We start from the raw sequence: 21,622 nt of genomic DNA, 5'->3' as shown, positions 1-21,622 counted from the left end.
AAAAAAAACCACTATAAAACTTAGGACATCACTTATGTAACAAAGGTAGATTTTTAAAAGGGTTATTACTGAAAACAAGTTTATCTATAAAATTATCTTTAAAAATACTTGTCATTTTATAGTCATTAAATTGAATATTAAGCTATTACTTATACAACTACCAAGATATAAGTTGTGCTTTATTTAACCTACCTTTTACCATGGCAGCATTCCTCAATTCTTCCCCAACTATGTGTATACTTGAGGAAGAACTGATGAATAGCAAAGTCTCTAGGAGACTTTGATAAGACTACAAATGGACTCTGAATAGCTAAAGGAACTTCCTCTTTTTTAATTAGTAAAGATATGATTATAAATGTTTCCAACATACAAGAACCAAAAAACGTTTGTTAGGTTATAAGTTCTGAGTTTTAACTTACAGATAATGTTGGTGAATGTTGTCATTTAGTTAAAGCTATCCCACCAAAACTCAGATTTAATCAAATAATAATAATCACATAGAACCTAATCTATATGCCTTACATTCTCCCAGTCTACTTCCCATGGAGCTGCATAAAGAAAAGAAACCAGCCACTGACAATCTGCTATTGTTTTTCTGAAAGTAGTCATTGGAAAGGCTCCTCTCATGAATCTCTTTCACAACTGCTTATTCTTCCCATACTCTTTCAGCGGTTCTCAACCTGTGGGTTGTGACTCCTGAAAATATATCCTGCATATCAGATATTTACATTACGATTCTTAACAGTAGCAAAATTACAGTTATGAAGTAGCAACGAAAATAATTTTACGGTTGGGGGTCACCACAACATGAGGAACTGTATTAAAGGGTTGCAGCATTAGGAAGGCTGAGAACCACTGCTTTAGATAAAGAACATTAGTAGCTCTACACACCATTACAAGCTATAAGAGCCTCAGGTTCTTATTAAACCTGACAGAAAAATAATATTGTTGAGATGAAACAATAGTTTGGTTCATCATCCCATGTCACCAAACACACTTGCCAAATAAATACCCAGACTTAGTTGTGATCACATGTTTCATAAAACTAAACTCTGTCATATTTTAACTAATGGATTTAGAAACAAAAGCTCAAAATAAAGTGTCTATTAGAGTAGGAAGGAAATTCCAAGCTAAGTGTTAAATTTTATTGCAGAGCACATTCATAAGTAATCACACATAAATCCACCTAAATATTTACAGATATATTTTTTCTCGCACACAAAAATTTATTTTTAAAGTATCAAGGTTTTGATTTTTAAATTTTAGCTCTTCTGAAATGGCTTATTTTAAAAGAACATTACTAGTTTAAAGTTTAACTCTTCCAAGACAGTATCTGTTTTATGCATTTATAAAAGTACTTGTTCCTATGTTAAGCGTTTTCCTATGTTAAGCACGTCCATATAGAAAAGCATACACATTAAGAAGCTATTTACAGTTCATCAATGATTTGCTACTTAATTAGCAACTATAAAGAAGTTCTTTATTATCCATTCTGATCTGTCTTTATCTACCTTTTTTCTACACATTTTTGTTTTTACAGCTGGTGTTAAAAGCTTACTACACTATGGCAAATACTTTAAAATATTTAGTATACCCAATACTTTAAATGCATGTTTTCTAATATTCACATATTAACTGCAATGAAAAAAAATAAAACCAATTATTCTAAATATCCTATCTTTATAGTTCAACTCTTAAAACTCTTACAGCCTATTACTTCAGATATAAAAACATAACATATTCGCTACCATATCTTAACAGAGGCGGGAAAAGACTCAATGTTGTGAAACTTAAGAAAATGAGAGATTTCTTTTCTAAATGGATTGTACCTCAAAGACATTAAAAACTCAATACAATTTTAACAGTAGAAAATAAGGTCTTAATTGTAGAGAACAGGTGACTGACTTCTGCTAATATCACATTTAAAATGTGAATGAAGTTACATTAAAATTAAATTATTTTCCATAGTGGCATAAAAATAAAAAAAATATAAACTTATTAAAATAAAACAGCAAATTTGGCATTTTATTTCTTTTCTATTTGTCTATTTTTTTTTTTGTATTGTAAGGAAAACAAAATATATATGGGACTTGAAGATCTTGAAGCCCAAAATAACTATTAGTTTAAAATATATATAGTTTTTAATAAAGGCTGCCGACTAAGCAATCTCTCTACATATATAAATTATATTTTGGTACATTTTAGATATAATTTTTATTATTATCAAAACCTTGAATGGAGTAAAGAAAAGGGCTATTTCCTCCTCCTACCCTCACTTACTCGTAGGGAACAACGGGGGGCATTTACTGTATACTTTACTAATATATTTACCTCAAGCAGTTTTAACATTTCTCAAAAAAGTTATGTTCATGCTAAAAATTATACAAAGTTAACACTTAGAACACAGGGCTAATGTATTTTAAAGTTTAGATGCATTACTCTGTTCTCCATAAGAGGGTTGCCATGTAAAATGCAACATGCCCAGTTCATTTTAAATTTCAGTTAAACAACAAATTGTTTTTCAACTGGGCATGCTGTAAATATAGCAGCCTTACCAAAAGATATGTAGGCTGAGCAAAATTCTACTTTAAACACCAAGCTTTAAAATAAATGCCTTCATAATCAACAACTACTATTTACCAAGAACTATTTAGATCCCTTAAAAAATTACCCAGCATTTGTTTACTTACTAAAAATATATCTTAACTATTTTAGTATATAATTAGGAAAGGTAAGTAAAAACAATTTATAAAAAAGAATAACTGGTCTATCGAGCAGAAAGGAAAACTCAAGCTTTTGTTTTTTTCTCCCCAGACTTAAAAACTTTACTTCAGATCTATTTAAACATTAAAATTACAGTTCAACTTTGGAAGGACATGTCACAACATAAAAAGAAAGCAAAAGTCCCAAAAACATTTAAACAAGGAACACTAGTTTGGAAAGTAATCTTACTACAGCAACTAATTATAAAATAATCTCCAATGACCCATTAGTTACAAATAAAAAATAAATTATTTTATAAAACTTAACTACTATTGATCATAAGAACAAATATTTTAACTAAAACATCATAATTTATACCTTGCTGGAAAGGACTAGCAGCTGACACAGCCGTTCCTGGATTTCTTCCACCAGGCTTTCTTCCCCTTTGACCTGAGCTGTGAGTTGAAGATTTCTTCCCTTTGCCCTCTGACCCTCTAGCCTCTGAAACATCTTTTCCACTAGTTGTATGAGCAGAAACTTCCTGGAAATTTGCATTTGTAAATCGTGCTGCAGTATCTTCCAAGCGCTTCAATGATCCAGATATAGAGTTGCTGCTAGTGCTCGTATAAGTCTAACATTTTCATTGGGAAAGGAAGTAAAAGGAAAAAAAAATGATTATAATTTCACTATAGATAAAAATAAGATGGGACATTAACAATAACAAATAATTATTGGACTGTAAGATAAACATAGGCAAGTTTCTGTTATAAAAATAAGTCAATCCACCTAAGCAAATTATGTAAAAACAGCTATTTTAGATTCTTTTATAAATATTATTTTTAAAAATATAAATGACTTATATTATGGCTGTTTGAGCATCAAATTGCAGCAATCAGTAAAAGTACATATTAGACATTTTTATTCAGTGACACATAGTAAATAATATTGACGGTATTTGTTTCTCAAGCTACAGCATTCTCAACAAGAACATACTACTTCTTACACATGAAATTAAAATCAGCTTTATTGTTCAGCACAGGGAGGCAACAGTTAGAAATGAGGTGCTACAAAGTGATTAGAGGAATATATCCATGAGATTATAAGGCTAGAGCTAGCACAGGCTAAATTTTAAAATTCAGGTGAAGGCTACTTTTCAAAAAGAAAGATTAAAGCCTTTGAAACAGATATTATTTATTCCAAGTACTAAGGTGAGAAAACAGTTATATTTTGCAGTTAAGATTTTTAAAGCTTAAAGTATTATTATACCCTAAAATTGATTCCCAATCATCCCGTTGATCTAGATATGTTAGGGAAAAGAGTAAAATAAAGATTTGCTTAAACAATTAGTTTCCACTTTTTAATAATCATTTTAATACAAGGCGTGTGGAAATAACAGCAAATTCAATGACTATGAAAATGGGAAAATGTATTATACCTGATGTACATTTTGGGAAATAATGGGAAAATCTATTAAACCAAATGTAACATGTTTCAAAATGAAAGATGTGTAAGGTCCATAGGGTCAGGGACTTTTGCTGCTGTTAAATTCACTAAGTTCCTAGAATATAACCAGTACTAAATTTCTGTTGAATAAATAAATTATTAAATATTTTTCTAATACATGTATCTGAAATCTCTGATGCAATACAAATGAAAAACCTAAAAACACACAAAACTGAAATTTCCCACCTATAACCACCACTCAATACAAATGTCACATAAATCTGAAAAATGAGAAAGTGACAATAAAATCGAGTTTCAAAATAGTTGGCATTTTTAGTAAAATCAATGTTCAGAAAAAAAATAAGAGAATACGTCAAATGTTTGGAAAACGAAGTATTCCCCATTACTACTTTTCTGCTATCACTTCCTGGTGCTTCCCCACCCCACATCATTTCACTGCTGTAATAGATTTTCATCATCAAATACGAGATATTACCTCATAAAAACAAACTATAATCAGTATTTTAGCAAACTATAATCCATAAATATAAAAGAGAAAAATGGTAATTGGCATACGGCACTACCCTTTTCATTGGCTAATCAGGGCTATATGCAAATTAACTGCCAACTAAGATGGTAGTTAACTGCCAACAAAGATGGCGGCTAATTTGCATATGTAGGCACAATGCAGGGAGGTGAAAGGGAAAGCAGGAAGAAGCCCCCTGCCACTGACAGTGATCGGAAACCCAGGGGGGAGCTAAGAGGTGGGGGGCAGGGCAAAGGCGGCCCTAGGGCCTTTGCCGCCCTGGCCAGTGATAGCAGGAAGTAGGGGTGGAGCCAGCGATGGGAGCTGGGCACGGTCGAAGTTGGCAGTCCCGGGAGCTAGGGGTCCCTTGCCTGGGCCTAAAGCGGAGCCCACGATCACGGGGCCGCTGCAGCTGCAGGTCCCTGCTGCCCGAGCCGGACGCCTCAGCCAGAGGCGTCCTGCAGGGGCAGGGGCGGAGCCCGCGCGATCGCGGCACCCCCCGCTGCCACTGCGGGTCCCCGCTGCCCAGGCCGGACCCCTAGGCCAGAGGCGTTAGGCCTGGGCAGGGGCGGAGCCTGCAACCGCAGGGAGCTGGGGGTCCCCTGCCCAGGCCTAACGCCTAGGCCAGAGGCGTTAGGCCTGGGCAGGGGCGGAGCCTGCAACCGCGGGGAGCTGGGGGTCCCCTGCCTGGCCTAACGCCTTGGCCAGAGGTGTTGGGCCTGGGCAGGGACAGAGCGGGAGATCGTGGGGAGCTGGGAGTCCCCTGCCCAGGCCTAATGCCTCGGCCAGAGGCGTTAGGCCTGGGCAGGGGCAGAGCCTGCAATCGCGGGGAGCTGGGGATCCCCTGTCCCGGCCTGACACCTCTGCCGGTGGCCTCAGGCCTGGTCAAGGGGCCGATCCGGTGATTGGTGATCGGAGGGTGATGAGGGTCAACTCCTCTGGCCGAGGCCTCAGGCCTGGGTGGGGGTCAGAGCCAGTGATCAGGGGGAGATGGGGGTCCCCTGCCCAGGCCTGATGCCTGGGCCAGAGGCATCAGGCCTAGGCTGGGGGCCGATCCTGCGATTGGAGGGTGATGGGGGTCAACATCTGAGGGCTCCCAGTATGTGAGAAGGGGCAGGCTGGGCTGAGGGACACTACACACACACACACACACACACACACACACACACACACACACACACATCCAGTGCACGAATTTCGTGCACCGGGCCCCTAGTCCATAAATAAGAACAAAGAGTTCAATGTAAATTTCAGAAGAAAACACTCTCATTTAACAATGGTTAAACTTCACAGATTATTTCAGAAATATGAATGCATGCTGGGCAGATCACTTAGGAAACCACCCACTTCACTTCTTAAATAATTTTCCCAAGTAACAAAAGTTATTCCTGAGGTTCTCCATGCTACTCACATCTGACCCTAGTAAAGTTCAAAGTCATCTAAACAAAACAGTATTTCTTTATTCTTGTTTGTTACTTTCTCCATGCATAAAATAAGGAAAGGAGAGAAAACTGGGTGGAATAGCAAAATCAATATATTATTTGCTTCCATCTAGCAATCTAAATTAGGATTGGTAAACTTTCCCATTCATTTACCAGAATATCCTTGTTTACCCCCTGGAGTAAATATTTATGCCCATAAATCTAATGAAAACATGACTTTTGGAAGAAAAGGTATTACAAAGAAAGCAATGAATAAAAAGCAAATTTCAGTGACAAAAGTCCTATTAAATAAAACTTAACATTTTTAAAATTAATTTTTCAATTACAGTTTATATACAATATTATATTAGTCTCATGCGTACAATGTAGTGGTTAGATAGTACTTATTATATACCTTATGACACAACATTTTATTTAAAAAAACTTTTAGCCTGACCAGTGTGACTCTGTGGTTGAGCGTAAATCTATGAACCAGGGACATGCCAGGGGATTGTGGACTCAATCCCCAGTGGGGGGGCATGCAGAAGGCAGCCGATCAATGATTCTCTTTCATCATTTAAGTTTCTATCTTTCTCTCCCTCTCTGAAATCAATAAAAATATTTTTAAATAAAAAATTTTAAAAAATTTTAAATTTCAAATGATATCACAAATTTCTTTTTAATCCTTACCGAAGGATGTTTTTTAATGCCTTTTTAGAGAGAGAGAAAGGGAGAGAGGGAAGGAGAGACAGACACACAGACAGACAGACAAAGAAACATCGACGTGAGAGAGAAACACTGATGGGTTGCCTCCCGTACTTGCCCAACCAGGGATGGAACATGCAACTTGTGTATGTGCCCTGACCAAGAAGAATGGAACCCACAACCTTTTGGTGAATGGGGCAATGCTCCAACCAACTGACCCAACCCGCAGGAACTATCAAAGATTTCTTAAGCAAAAACAAAACAAAACAAAAAACCTTTAACATGGGGAAAAAAATGATTTCTACTAAGTGAAAGAAACAAATCTGAAAGGGCTATATACAGTATAATTACAATTATGCGATATTCTAGAAAAGGCAAAACTTGGGAGACAGTAAAAAGATCAGTGGTTCTCTTTTGTCTTGGTGGCAGAAACAAGATGACGAAGGGGACAGCTCTTAGATCTATGGAAGCTGTGAGATCAGAAAGCAAACCACTGCCCAAAGATTGGAGAGAAAGGCAGATAGACACAGAGAACCCCAATATACCTCTGGAGAAATCTCCATAGAAACCAGTATCAGAGTAGGAAAATCTCAAGTGTAATCAACAAATTGCTGAAGGTTCAGTGTGGATAAGTCTGAGAGATAAAAACTCCAAGATGACTGAGTCATAGGGGAGCCCTCAAACTTTTTTGAATTTTAGCTCCAGGAGCTCTACAAAGTCTTCACAGTAAACATCAGAGCATAACCTGCTGAGGTTATATCAGAGATAAAGTCCCTAGGTAAGGGATATACCCAACTCCCTACCCCCACCCCCACTGCCCCAACAGCAGCATCCTGTCCGACCTAAGTGGGGGATGTGAGAATCACTTGTGAAGTTCATAATCCGAGAGCACAGGCTAATCGAAAGACTACAGATTGCCCCCCCAACCCCCAATGCCTTACCACCGCATTACTAAAGGCCTACTTACAATAGTTCCTTTTATGCAGGAAATCTTATCATCCTTTCTACAAAAACTTACGAGGCATACTAAAAGCATCAGAACCAGAGGCAGGTTCTCTGGCAGGATTGTTGGTGTTATCAGAACAGGAAAGAGAAAAATGCATTGAATCCGGTAGGAGGTGCAGAGTTGTGGAAGTGTGGAGGTACGGAGGCATGCAAAAGGGGCTGGCAGCTGGGTACACTGATGTCTTTTTCAATCAGGAGGGAGATACAGCTCCTGATTGACCTGAACTCTAGTTCCGGGTGAAAAACTATGATTAACAGGCTAAGGATTTTAATATAAAAAAACAGATGGCATGAAAGAACAGATGGGTAAGCCCTATCTGGTTTGGCTCAATGGGTACAGTGTTGACCTGTGGACTGAAGGGTCCCAGGTTCGATTCTGGTTAGGGCACATGTCCGGGTTGTGGGCTCAATCCCCAGTTGAGGGCGTGCAGGAGGTAGCCAATCAGTGATTCTCTCTCATCATTGATGTTTCAATCTCTCTCTCCCTCTCCTTTCCTCTTTCTGAAATCAATTCTATACAATAAAAGCCTAATATAATATGCTAAGTGTGTGACCATTTGTTCGACCAGTCGCTATGACACACACTGACCACCAGGAGGGAGATGCTCTGACTGGTAGGTTAGTTTGCTGCTGGGGTCCGGCCGATCAGGGCTGGGAGAGACGGGCCGGACATGCCCTGGAGCCCTCAAACAGTTCCTCCCTGGCCCCGATCATGCACAAGTGGGGTCCCACGGCCTAGCCTGTGCCCTCTCGCAACCCGGGAACCCTTGGGGGATGTCGCAGAGCCAGTTTTGGCCCAATCCCCACAGGCCAGGCCAAGGGAGCCCACTGGTGCATGAATCTGTGCATCAGGCCTCTAGTAAAAATATATTTTAGAAAAAAAAGAACAGATGGGTAATGTAAGCAGAGAGAAGGAAATTATAAAAGAGAATAAAAAGGAATGCTTGAGATTAAAAAACAACAACACTGTAGCCCTGTCCAGTTGCTCAGTGGTTAGAGCATCAGCCTGCAGACCCAAGGGTTTGATTCCCAGTAAAAGGGACGAACCTTGGTTGCAGGTTCCCCAGTTCTGGTGGGGGTGCATGTGGGAGGCAACCAATCGCTGTGTCTCTCTCATGTCAATGTTTCTCTCTCTCCCTTCCTTCTCCTTCCCTTTCACTCTCTCTAAAAATTAATGGGGAAAAATATCCTTGGGTGAGGATTAAAAACAAAATAAAAAAACAACACTGTCACAAAAATTAAGAATTCCTTTGATGTGCTCATTAGTAGTCTGGGCATGGCTGCTGGAGTTACCACAGCATAAACCTTTTTTATTTTTATAATTTATTGATGGTCCTAGCTAGTTTGGCTCAGTGGATAAAGCATCAGCCTGCAGACTGAAAGGTCCCAGGTTGGATTCTGGTCAAGGGCATATGCCTGGTTGCGGGCTTAATCCCCAGTAGGGGGTGTGTAGGAGGCAGCCAATCAATGATTCTCTCTCATCACTGATGTTTCTATCTCTCTCTCCCTCTCCCTTCCTCTTTGAACCAATAAAAATATACCTAAAATATATATATATATCCTATATAATAGAGGTAATATGCAAATTAACCCTTACGCCCTCAGAGGACAACCAAGATGGTGGCACAGGTAAACACCTGAACTTGCTGCTGTGCACAACCACATTAAAACTACAACTGAAGGACAAAACAAATATCATCCAGAACCATGGGAGGCTGGCTGAGTGGAAATTCTACAACTAGAAGGAAAGAGAAAAATGCATTGAATCCGGTAGGAGGTGCAGAGTTGTGGAAGTGTGGAGGTACGGAGGCATGCAAAAGGGGCTGGCAGCTGGGTACACTGATGTCTTTTTCAATCAGGAGGGAGATACAGCTCCTGATTGACCTGAACTCTAGTTCCGGGTGAAAATCTGGGGACCAAGACTCATACGGAGAGAAACTGGACTGTCTGGCATCAGGCCAGAATGCGAGGGCGGCTTTCTCACAGAGGTGCTTGCAGTGGTCATTATTCCTGCACGGGGCTGCAGGACACAGAGACTCAGGAACCTATCCAGGGCAGGCCCGACAGGCAACCACTGCTATTTGCTCCACCCTGGTGATTCCCTGAGACCCTGCCCCACCCAATTTACAACCACACCCAAGCTGTTCAAAGAGGCTTTTGCATACGAATGGCCTGGCCTTTCTCCACCTAAAAACCTGTCAAACTGGACCTGGATCAGAGAACCCCAGAGCTTCCAAAAGAAGGCCTAAGGTTCATCAGCAGCCTGTATTGCTTCACAGCTGCGCTTAATCTGGGCACCTCCAAACCCCAAACAAACAGGAGGAATCTGCAGATCTCTCTGTAGCTCCTGCTGGGTGGCCTCAGGCAGTGGCTGACTTTGCACCTCCTTAGAGATCCAAGAGCCAGTGTACCCAGTGGTCAGAGTGAGACCATCCAGATTACAACTCTTCACATCCATAAGAGACACACTCAGGGGGCAGATTCATTGAGCAACAAAGTTCCACTGAAGCAACTCCTGCCCCATAAGGGTGTCTCCAGCACAGTTCTCCCATTGTAGACACAACTGGTCGTCACAGCCAATTGGCCTGGAGGTCAATTCCTCCCAGTGATACCTACAACAATAAAGGCTTAACTACAACAAGACTGTGCACACAGCCCACAGAGGGGTGCACCAAGAGTGTCCACCTCAGGTAATTAAGGAGGCTGAGCCACTGGGCCCTATAGGACACCTAGCACACAAAGCCACTCTATCAACACAGGGAAGCAGCCAAAATGTGGAGACAAAGAAACAGGTCACAAATGAAAGAAATGGAGGGAAGCAAACTACTGGATACAGAGTTCAAAACCACGGTTATAAGGTTACTCAAGAATCTTCTAGAAACCTCTGAGAAATTTAGTGAGACCCTCAAGGATATGAAAAAGGACCAATCAAAAATTAAGCATACACTGACTGAAATAAAGAATATTATACAGACTCCCAACAGCAGACTAGAGGATCCCAAGAATTAAGTCAAAGATTTGAAATACGAATAAGCAAAAAACACCCAACCAGAAAAGCAAAATGAAAAAAGAATCCAAAAATACGAATATAGTGTAAGGAGCCTCTGGGACAGCTTCAAGCCTACCAACATCCGAATAATAGGGGTGCCAGAAGAAGAGAGAGAGCAAGATATTGAAAACCTATTTGAAGAAATAATGACAGAAAACTTCCCCTACCTGGTGAAAGAAATAGACTTACAAGTCCAGGAAGCGCAGAGAACCCCAAACAAAAGGAACGCAAAGAGGACCACACCAAGACACATCATAATTAAAATGCCAAGGGCAAAAGACAAAGAGAGAATCTTAAAAGCAGCAAGAGAGAGACAGTCAGTGACCTACAAGGGAGTACCCATATGACTGTCAGCTGATTTCTCAACAGCAACTTTGCAAGCCAGAAGGGAGTGGCAAGAAATATTCAAAGTGATGAATGCCAAGAACCTACAACCAAGATTACTTTATCCAGCAAAGCTATCATTCAGAATTGAAGGTCAGATAAAGAGCTTCACAGACAAGAAAAAGCTAAAGGAGTTCATCACTGCCAAACCAGTATTACATGAAATGCTGAAAGATATCCTTTAAGAAGAGGAAGAAGAAGAAAAAGGTAAAGATACAAATTATGAACAACAAAGTGAAAACAAATACGTATCTATCAACAAGTGAATCTAAAAATCAAGTGATTAAAAAATCTGACCAACAGAATAAACTTGTGCATAGAATAGAATCAGGGGCATAGAAAGGGGGTGGACTGACAATTCTCAGTGGGAAAGGGGAGTGGGGGGTGCGGGAAGAGATTGGACAAAAATCGTACACCTATGGACGAGGACAGTGGGTGGGTTAAGGGCAGGGGGTGGGGTGGGAACTGGGTGGAGGGGAGCTATAGGGGGAAAAATAGGAAAAACTGTAATAATCTGAATAAAGATTTATTAAAAAATAAATAAATTAAAATAAATTTAATCTATTTTTAGAAAAAAGAAAAAACCCTTACGCCCTCACAAGATGGCTGCCTACGTCCAGGCCGGTGGGGGAGGGGGGGGGGTTAGTGAGGGACGACCAAACAACTGAACAGCAGGCTGCTTGGGGCGACCAGGCCAATGGGGATGGGGTGCCGTGAGGGGCGACCAGGCTGGCAGAGGGGGCCAGTTGGGGGCAACCAGGCCAGTATGGGGGGGGGGGGTGCAGTAAGAGGCGACCAAGCCATCAGAAGGGGCAGTTAGGGGCAACCAGGCCAGCGGGGGTGGGGTGGGGGTATAGTTGGGGGCGACCAGGCTGGCAGCGGGGTCAGTTGGGGGTGATTAGGCTGGCAGGGGGGCAATGAGGGGCCACTAGGCCAGCAGTGGGGGGCAGCTGGGGGTGACCAGGCTGGTGGAGGGGACAGTTATGGGCGACCAACCTGGCAGAGGGGGGCAGTTGGGGGGCAATCAGGCCAGCAGGAAGGGGGCAGTTGGGGGCGACCTGGCCGGCAGCTGGGGGCAGTTAGAGGTGACCAGACCAGCAGGTTGGGCAGTTAGGGGTGATCAAACCGGCACACAGAGGCAGTGAGGGCCAATCAGGCCAGTAGGGGGGAGCGGTTAGGGGCAATCATGCAGGCAGGCAGGTGAGCAATTAGGAGCCAGTGGTCCAGGATTGTGAGAGGGATGTCTGACTGCCGGGTTAGGCCCGATCCCCGGGATTGGAGAGGGTGCAGGCTGGGCTGGGGGGGGGGGGGGACTCACCCCCTGCACGAATTTCATGCACCGGGCCTCTAGTTATAACATATAAAAAAAAGTTATTGATGGATTTTAAAGAGAGAGGAACAAAAGGAGGAGAGGATAAACACTGATGTGAGAGACACTTCCTCTAGTTGCAGCTATGTGCAAAAAAATGAAACTAGACCACCACAAGAATAAACTTAAAATGGGTTAAGAGACTTAAATGTGAACTGTGCAACCATAAAAATCCTAGAAGAAACCATAAGCAGCAAAATCTCAGACATCTCTTATAGCAATATGTTTACAGATACATCTCCTAGGGCAAAGGAAACTAAGGAAAAAATAAACAAATGGTACTACATCAAAATGTGGCCCAGCCGGCATAGCTCAGTGATTCAGTGCCAATCTATGAACCAGGAGGTCAAGGTTTGATTCCCAGTCAGGGCATATGCTGGGGTTGCAGCCGGATCCCCAGGGTGGGGCGTGCAAGAGGCAGCCAATCAATAATTCTCTCTCATCACTGATGTTTTTATCTCTCTCTCCCTCTCCCTCCCTTTCTCAAATCAATAAAAATATTTTTTAAAGACTAAAAAAAACCCCAACAACTGGCTATGTAGTACAGGTATTTCAAAGTTAGTTAATTAGGAAAACCAAGATGGCGGAATAGGTAAACACCAGAGTTTCCTTACTCGAACAACCACTTCAAAAATACAACTAAAAGACGGAACGGACATCATCCCGAACCACAGGAAGGCTGGCTGAGGGGAAATTCTACAACTAGAAGGAAAGAGAAAAGCTTACCGAGACTCAGAGGAGGCGCAGTGCGCAAGTAAAATACAAAGGTGCGGAGGTGCATGCGGAGAGGGCTGGCGGCTGAGGGTGTGGTTGTCATTTTCAATAGGGACGGAGTCTCAGGCTCAGAGCTCCAGTTCCGGGCGAGTCTCTAGAGACCCAGATTCATACGGGAGAAGCGGGACTGTCTGGCATCGGTCGACACTCGAGGGCAGCTTTCTCTCGGAGGGGCTTGCAGCGATTACCAGAACACTGAGAAGCTGGGCCTCTGAGGGCAGGACTGAGAGCAGCCATAACTGCTAGCCCCGCCCTGTTGATCCCGTGGGACCCGCCCCGCCCAAGCCCTACAGGGAGGCTTTTGCTGGATAGCCTCAGGCAAAGGCTAGATTAACATCTACCTAGAGATCCAGGATCCAGTGTGCCCAGTGGTCAGAGTGGGTCCATCCAGTTTGCAGCTTCTCGGACCCTTAAAGGACACAGTCAGGGGGCAGACCCAGTGAGCACCAAAGCCCCACTGAAGCAAGTCTTGCCCCAGAGGGGTATCTCCAGCACAGAAGTTTTCCCACTGCAGACACAGCTGATTCTCACAGCCAATTGGCCTGGAGGTCAATTCCCCCCAGTGATTAACTACAACAATCAAGGCTTAACTACAAGACTGTGCACAAAGACCACAAGGGGGTGCACCAAGAGTGTCCTCCTCAGGTAATTGGGGAGGCCGAACCACTGGGCCCTAGAGGACACTTAGCACCAAAAGCCACGTTATCCACACAGGGAAGCATAAAAAATGCAGACAAAGAAAAAGAACACAAATGACAGAAATGGAGGAAAGCAAACTACTGGATATAGAGTTCAAAACCACACTTTTAAGGTTTTTCAAGAATTTTCTAGAAACTGCCGATAAACTTAATGAGATCTACAAGAAACCTAATTGGACCCTCGAGGTGGTGATAAAGGACCAACTAGAAATTAAGCATACACTGAATGAAATAAAGAATATTATACAGACTCCCAACAGCAGACTAGAGGATCCCAAGAATCAAGTCAACGATTTGAAATACGAATAAGCAAAAAACACCCAACCAGAAAAGCAAAATGAAAAAAGAATCCAAAAATATGAATATAGTGTAAGGAGCCTCTGGGACAGCTTCAAGCCTACCAACATCCGAATTATAGGGGTGCCAGAAGATGAGAGAGAGCAAGATATTGAAAACCTATTTGAAGAAATAATGACAGAAAACTTCCCCTACCTGGTGAAAGAAATAGACTTACAGGTCCAGGAAGCACAGAGAACCCCAAACAAAAGGAATCCAAAGAGGACCACACCAAGACACATCATAATTAAAATGCCAAGAGCAAAAGACAAAAAGAGACTCTTAAAAGCAGCAAGAGAGAGACAGTCAGTTACCTACAAGGGAGTACCCATATGACTGTCAGCTGATTTCTCAACAGAAACTTTGCAGGCCAGAAGGGAGTTGCAAGAAATATTCAAAGTGATGAATGCCAAGAACCTACAACCAAGATTACTTTATCCAGCAAAGCTATCATTCAGAATTGAAGGTCAGATAAAGAGCTTCACCGATAAGGAAAAGCTAAAGGAGTTCATCACCACCAAACCAGTATTATATGAAATGCTGAAAGGTATCCTTTAAGACAGCCATGGGCAAACTACGGCCCGCGGGCCGGATCCGGCCCGTTTGAAATGAATAAAACAAACAAACAAAAAGACTGTACCCTTTTATGTAATGATGTTTACTTTGAATTTATATTAGTTCACACAAACACTCCATCCATGCTTTTGTTCCAGCCCTCCGGTCCAGTTTAAGAACCCATTGTGGCCCTCGAGTCAAAAAGTTTGCCCACCCCTGCTTTAAGAAGATGAAGAAGATAAAGATACAAATTATGAACAACAAATACACATCTATCAACAAGTGAATCTGAAAATCAAGTGAATAATCTGATGAACAGAATAAACTGGTGATTATAATAGAGTCAGGGACATAGAAAGGGAGTGGACTGGCTATTCTTGGGGGGGAAAGGGGTGAGGGGGATGCAGGAAGAGACTGGACAAGAATCGTGCACCTATGGATGAGGACAGTGGGTGGGGAGTGAGGGAGGAGGGTGGGGTGGGAACTGGGTGGAGGGGAGTTATGGTGGGGGAAAGAGGAACAAATGTAATAATCTGAACAATAAAGATTTAATTAATGAAAAAAAAGTTAATTAATTAAAGTTACATTCAATTTGCAATTTAAATGTGCTCTACTAATGTGAACCATGGTGTTTTAAAAGAGCCCTGCAGCTCAGAGTAACATTCAGCCTTACATTCCCTGATCTATCCATTTCCACAGCAGCAGGTAAGTGTGGTGAACGAAGAAAATGACACTGTTCTCCTAAATGAAATTTATGACTCAAGTGTTCTACAATCCAAATCACTCAAGACCTCACCAGATTATTTATCTTAATCTACCAGGGCTGATCTGATTGTGACATTAGCCCTTTTTAAATCAGTTGATGAGAGCTGATCAGATTCTGAAGCCTGGAAAACACATGAGAATGAAAGGCAAAATATGTACATATACATGTGTGAGAATATAAGTATATGTAAGTCATCATGGAATAACTACAGAACTCCAGTCCTGTGTGATACATCAAGAAATGTGTCCTGAGATGAAGACTGCAATGTTCAACAGAATGGACTATGAATAGATTACATTAGTATTAGCCTGTAAAATATTAATCAAAGCAGTCTAATGACATTCATTAAAGACAGGCTGACTTTAATATATCAATAGAACAAAAACAAATTTCAGGAAAAGATTCAATTATATATAAATACTTAGTATATGATAAGGAAGGATTCCAAACCTGTAGCGAAAAACTGAGACTATTTAATAATGGTACTAGAAAAACTGGTTAGTAATTTGGGAAAAGTATCTTATACAAAATAAAAAAAAATCTAGATGGATTATTTTAAAGAAGCACTTAAAAATTAAAATAATCTGCCCTAGCCAGTTTGGTTCAGTCAATAGAGCGCTGGCCTGCGGACCAAAGGGTCCCGGGTTGGGTTCTGGTCAAGGGCATATACCTTGGTTGCAGGTTCCTCCCTGGCCCAGGCCCTTTTCGGGGAGCATGCAGGAAGCAACCAATCGATATGCTTCTCTCACATCGGTGTTTCTCTTTGTCTTTCCCTCTCTCTTCCACTCTCCCTAAAAATCAATGGGAAAATATCCTCAAGTGAGGATTAACCATAAAAAAATAAATAAATAATCTAAAAAGCTGGAAGAAAATATTTTAAAAATATTTACATAAGTTTAAGGAAGGAAAGAGTTTGCTAAGCATCAAAAAGTAAAAAAAATCAGAGAAGGCAAAGGCAGATTTAGTTTTTCAAATTTATACTTCTACGACAATTCGAAGCCATTAAAATGTATTCAATCAGCCGAAACCGGTTTGGCTCGGTGGATAGAGCGTCGGCCTGCGGACTGAAGGGTCCTAGGTTCGATTCCGGTCAGGGGCATGTACCTGGGTTGCGGGCACATCCCCAGTAGGAGATGTGCAGGAGGCGGCTGATCGATGTCTCTCTCATCGATGTTTCTAACTCTCTATCTCTCTCCCTTCCTCTCTGTAAAAAATCAATAAAATATATTTTTTTAAAAAAATGTATTCAATCAAAGTCTAGTCACCTCAATTATTCTCCATATTACCCCCGTCTCTCTCTGGACTGTTTTAATTACCTTCTAATGGTCTCCCTGCTGTCATACTTGACTGTCCACAGTCTATCTACAATAAAGCAGCCAATGTTACATCTAAATTCAGAACCTCAATGGCTCACTTTTCACTCAACCTAAATAACAAAGTCCTTTCACTGGCTTACCTAACCCTACTGGCCCTCACATGGCCTCATCACCTACTGCACTCTACCCGCCCCGCCCCCCCCCGGCCCCCACCCAACCCTTGTTTACTCTGTCCCAGCCACCTGTCCCTGTATCTATTCGTTTTTATATTAACCATGTGATAATAATCTTGATAATATTTAACATTCACAAAGTAATACTTACTATGAGCCAGACATTGTTCTAATTGCTTTACATATATTTTCTCATTCAATTCCAATAGCTACTTCCTTCACTTTACAGATGATGAAATTGAGGTTAATTAATCTGTCCTTAGAGCTGTCAGTTAAGTAAGTGGTGAAGCCAGAATTCAAAATCACAGGTGAACAAAGCCTACTCCACAGCCCAAATTCTAACCTCAGTGATATTTTCCCACTGCTTATCTTTATTTAACATTTTTCAGAAACAAGTATAATATAAATAGAAGGTAGGTTAAGGACTAAGATATGGAAATACCCAGTGCTTGATATAGAGTTAGAGAGGTTGGGAACCAGGACGCTGGAAATGAAAATACTTCTTAAAGGTAAAAGTCAGCACATAATTTGTTATTATATAAAACAAAATATGACATTTAAAACTTACTTTTTCTGTAGTAACAGTCAAAGAAGGAACCAATGCAGGTGATGGTTCTGGTTGCTTCTTATGTTTTTGTTTGTGTTTATCCTTTTCCTTATATTTCTAAAAATTAATAGAAGTAAAATCCAATTTAAATAACAAGCACAAGATGAGATTTTTAAAAATAATTGTTTAGTATTTGAAATGTTAACAAATACTTGTCAAAAACTATAAAATCACTCCTAATGACAATTCATATATAAACAAGATCAGTAGTATATTTACATAATAGCATTACTATACATTGAAATCCAATATAATAAATCTAATATAATATGCAAATCAACCAAACAGCTGAACGACTGGTCACTATGACGTGCATTGATTACCAGGAAGCAGACGCTCAATGCAGGAGTTGCCCCCTGGTGGTCAGAGCGCCAGAAGCCAGACTCACTGCTGATGAGCACAGTGGCAGGAGCCTCTCCTACCTCCACGGCAGCACTAAGAATGTCTGACTGCCGGCTTAGGCCCACAACCCACGGGGAACAGGCCTAACCTGGCAGCTGGACATCCCCCGAGGTCTCCCGGACTGCAAGAGGGTGCAGACTGGGCTGAGGGGAAGGACTCCCCCCCCCCCCCGTACGAATTTCATGCACAGGGTCTCTAGTATAATACTAGTATAAGTTATTTAAAGTGACTTCAGCTTCCTTCTCCTTGAACAAGATAAAATATAAGTAACTGAAGTCTACAATTATTTGCTACATTTATATCTGGCAAACTATTGCATTTTTTTCCTCATTAAAAACAAAATACTTTTGTGTATCTTTTATAAATAGAACTTAAAATTTACATAGCACACTGACATGCATTTTTCGCATTCGAATAGTGTCAGATTCTCCATCAACATACATTAAATTCTATGGCCCACAAACTAGAAACCAGAACAAGAAATCTTCCTAGGCTTATTCAGAAAATAAATGATTCAGTTATCACTAACAAAAATAATTTAAAGTTATGGTTTGCTGCTTTACTTTGAAGTCCTAACATACTCTCCTGATAGACCAAGTGGAGAATGAGGCCCTACATTCTGAGGTACCCCAGCCTACAGCCAGTACCAACTAGGCCCAGGCATGTGTAAAGATGATCTTGAACCATCTAACCAGCTGAATGTAGTCCCATGAATATATCTAGCTATTACCACGTGGGGAAAACATTAATGTTCCTGCTAAGCCACTAAAAATTGTGAGGTGGTTTATCAAGCAACAGTATATAAGCAAAACAAGACTAGAATTCACAAATGGGTCATGGGAGTTAAAGAAAGTACAAATTAAAAGTAACGCACATTAGGTTTTGTTGGGCTATTTTTGTATTCACCAAATAACAAATATAATTATACAATATAATTTTAAATACGAGGTTCAAATGATCCTGGTCTATTAAGTTCTATATCAATATTTTTCTCCCATAAAGATAATAAAGGAACCTTTTCTACCTTTATTCATGTTCTACTTCCCATACTGGTTTTATTCTGAGAGGATACAAGAGCTGGGATAATTGAATAATGAATGACCCTGAATAACAAGGTAAACAAACTCTAAAAAACTTGAAAAGCACATGAGAATAAAAGGCAAAGAAAGCACACACATATACATGTGTGAGAATGTAATTAAATGTAAGTCCTCATGGAATATTACAAAACTCTGGTCTGTATGATACATCAAGAAATGTATTCTGAGCCCAGCCAGTGTGGCTCAATAGTTGAACCAGGAGGTTCACGGTTCAATTCCTGCTCAGGGCATATGCCTGTGTTGAGGGCTTGATTCCCAGTGTGGGGCGTGCAGGAGGCAGCCAGTCAATGATTCTCTCTCATCATTGATGTTTCTCTCTCTCTCTCCCCCTCTTCCTTCCTCTCTTGAAATCAATAAAAATACTATTTTTTAAAATGTATCCTGAGATGAGGATTGCAAATGTTCATGGAAACAGACTGTGAATAAATTATATTCATCTTATTAGCCTGTAAAATATGAATCGAAACAGTCTAATGACATTCACTAAAGACATAGGACAAAAGGAAATTCCAGCCCTCGCCGGTTTGGCTCAGTGGAGAGCTTGGGCTGCAGACCAAATGTTCCCAAGGTTCAATTCCAGCCAAGGGCACATACCCGGGTTGCAGGCTCAATCTCCAGTGTGGGGGGTGCAGGAGGCAGCTGATCAATGATTCTCTCTCATCATTGATGTTTCTATCTCTCTCTCCCTCTCCCTTCCTGTCTGAAATCAATAAAAATATATTTAAAAAAACAAACAAAAGGAAATTCCAGGAAAAGACTCAATTAAATACCAATATATATTAAGTATATGATATGAAAGGATTCCAGGGAAAGACTGAAATTATTTAATAATAGTACTAGAAAAACTCGTAATTTGGGGAAAATTACCTTATACAAAATAAAATCCAGGATTATTTTAAAGAGTCAAGTAGAAATTAAAATAATCTAAGAGGTTAGGAGAAAATATCTTAATAGTCTAACTTTTTAAAAAGGAAGGACTTTTCTATGTTTTCTAGAGTAAAAAATCAGAAAGGGAAAAGGCAGGTGTGGGGATTCAGAATAAGTCACCCCAAGATGTGCCTCTGGTATGTGACTGTTTTGAGCTAAAGGCAACTTTAGCCTCTGGCTCAAGAGGAACTTCTGCCCCTCCCTTAACTACCTAGAAGAACTTGAATTAAAAGCCTTGTCCCTAACAGAAGATTATTAGAGATAAACTCTTTTGACCTAGCTAAGGGCAAGGTAAACTTCTATTTATTAACATCTGTTCTTCTTATCATCCTGTAATGACCCTTTGAAGACCCCAAGGCACCTTACCTATCCCTGGCTCAAAATGTCTTATATACTCATTTTCCCTTTCTATTCATGTGGGACCTATACTCTCACATGTATAAGTGATTCCCATATATACATATGTATTAAACTTGGTTATTTCCTCTTGCTAATGTCTCATACCTATTTAATTATTAGGCCAGCTGAAAGAATCCTGTGGGCAAAGGTAAGTTTCTTCCTTTCCCAGATAAGGTTTATTCAAGAAATTACCTAAATTACAGTACAGTAAATGTCTAGTGCAGTGATGGCGAACCTTTTGAGCTCAGCGCGTCAGCATTTTGAAAAACCCTAACTTAACTCTGGTGCCGTGTCACATATAGAAGTTTTTTGATATTTGCAACCATAGTAAAACAAAGACTTATATTTTTGATATTTATTTTATATATTTAAATGCCATTTAACAAAGAAAAATCAACCAAAAAAATGAGTTCCCGTGTCACCTCTGACACGCGTGTCATAGGTTCGCCATCACTGGTCTAGAGAGCCTCCCAAGCATGAACAAGATGACAAAAAGTTGAATGGCAAAGAAACTACATCCCCAAATAAACAATATAAAAAGCATAACATGAATAAGATAAATATCTCAATCTAGGAGTAAATATAACTCAGCATAAAGATATTTCTCAAAACTGCCCATGCTAAATGAAACTTAATTATTCAAACTTAAGTTCAAACAAAGCTCAAAAAGGAGATGTTAAATAAAGAAAGGTTAAAAATAACAAAAACAAAAAATACCTTGGGATATGCAGAACCAAAGTAATTTAAAAGCAAAAACATTAGTAAATTAAATAAAATTAGTAAATAAAATAAAAGCAGCAAGGAAAAGAATATATACTGTTAAAAAATAAAAGTACTGCTAAAAGAAAGGCATGAAATAATCACAGTGATACAAATGAGAAAAATAGCAGATATTAAAACAGTTAGAGAGGAACTACAAAAAAACAAAGATAGCCCTGGCCAGTGGCTAAATGGGTTGGTGCAT

General features: G+C 40.4%; 1 protein-coding gene across 16 annotated transcripts in view; it reads right to left on the bottom strand.

Annotated features, from left to right (window-relative positions):
• Window positions 1–21,622, bottom strand: part of MLLT10 (MLLT10 histone lysine methyltransferase DOT1L cofactor) — a 242,830-nt gene that overhangs the window by 101,662 nt on the left and 119,546 nt on the right. For all 16 annotated transcript variants that reach the window (XM_059660745.1, XM_059660753.1, XM_059660730.1 and 13 more), the window contains 2 exons: window positions 17,792–17,887; window positions 3,082–3,334 (listed from right to left, as the gene is read on the bottom strand). In XM_059660745.1, the coding sequence (XP_059516728.1) occupies window positions 3,082–3,334; window positions 17,792–17,887 (349 nt within the window). The remainder of the gene's footprint in view (window positions 1–3,081; window positions 3,335–17,791; window positions 17,888–21,622) is intronic.

Source organism: Myotis daubentonii, chromosome 1 (genome assembly GCF_963259705.1).
Source record: "Myotis daubentonii chromosome 1, mMyoDau2.1, whole genome shotgun sequence".
Taxonomy (NCBI): Eukaryota; Metazoa; Chordata; class Mammalia; order Chiroptera; family Vespertilionidae; genus Myotis; species Myotis daubentonii.
Note: the sequence above shows the minus strand (reverse complement) of the source record. Positions and strands in the feature narration are given on the sequence as shown.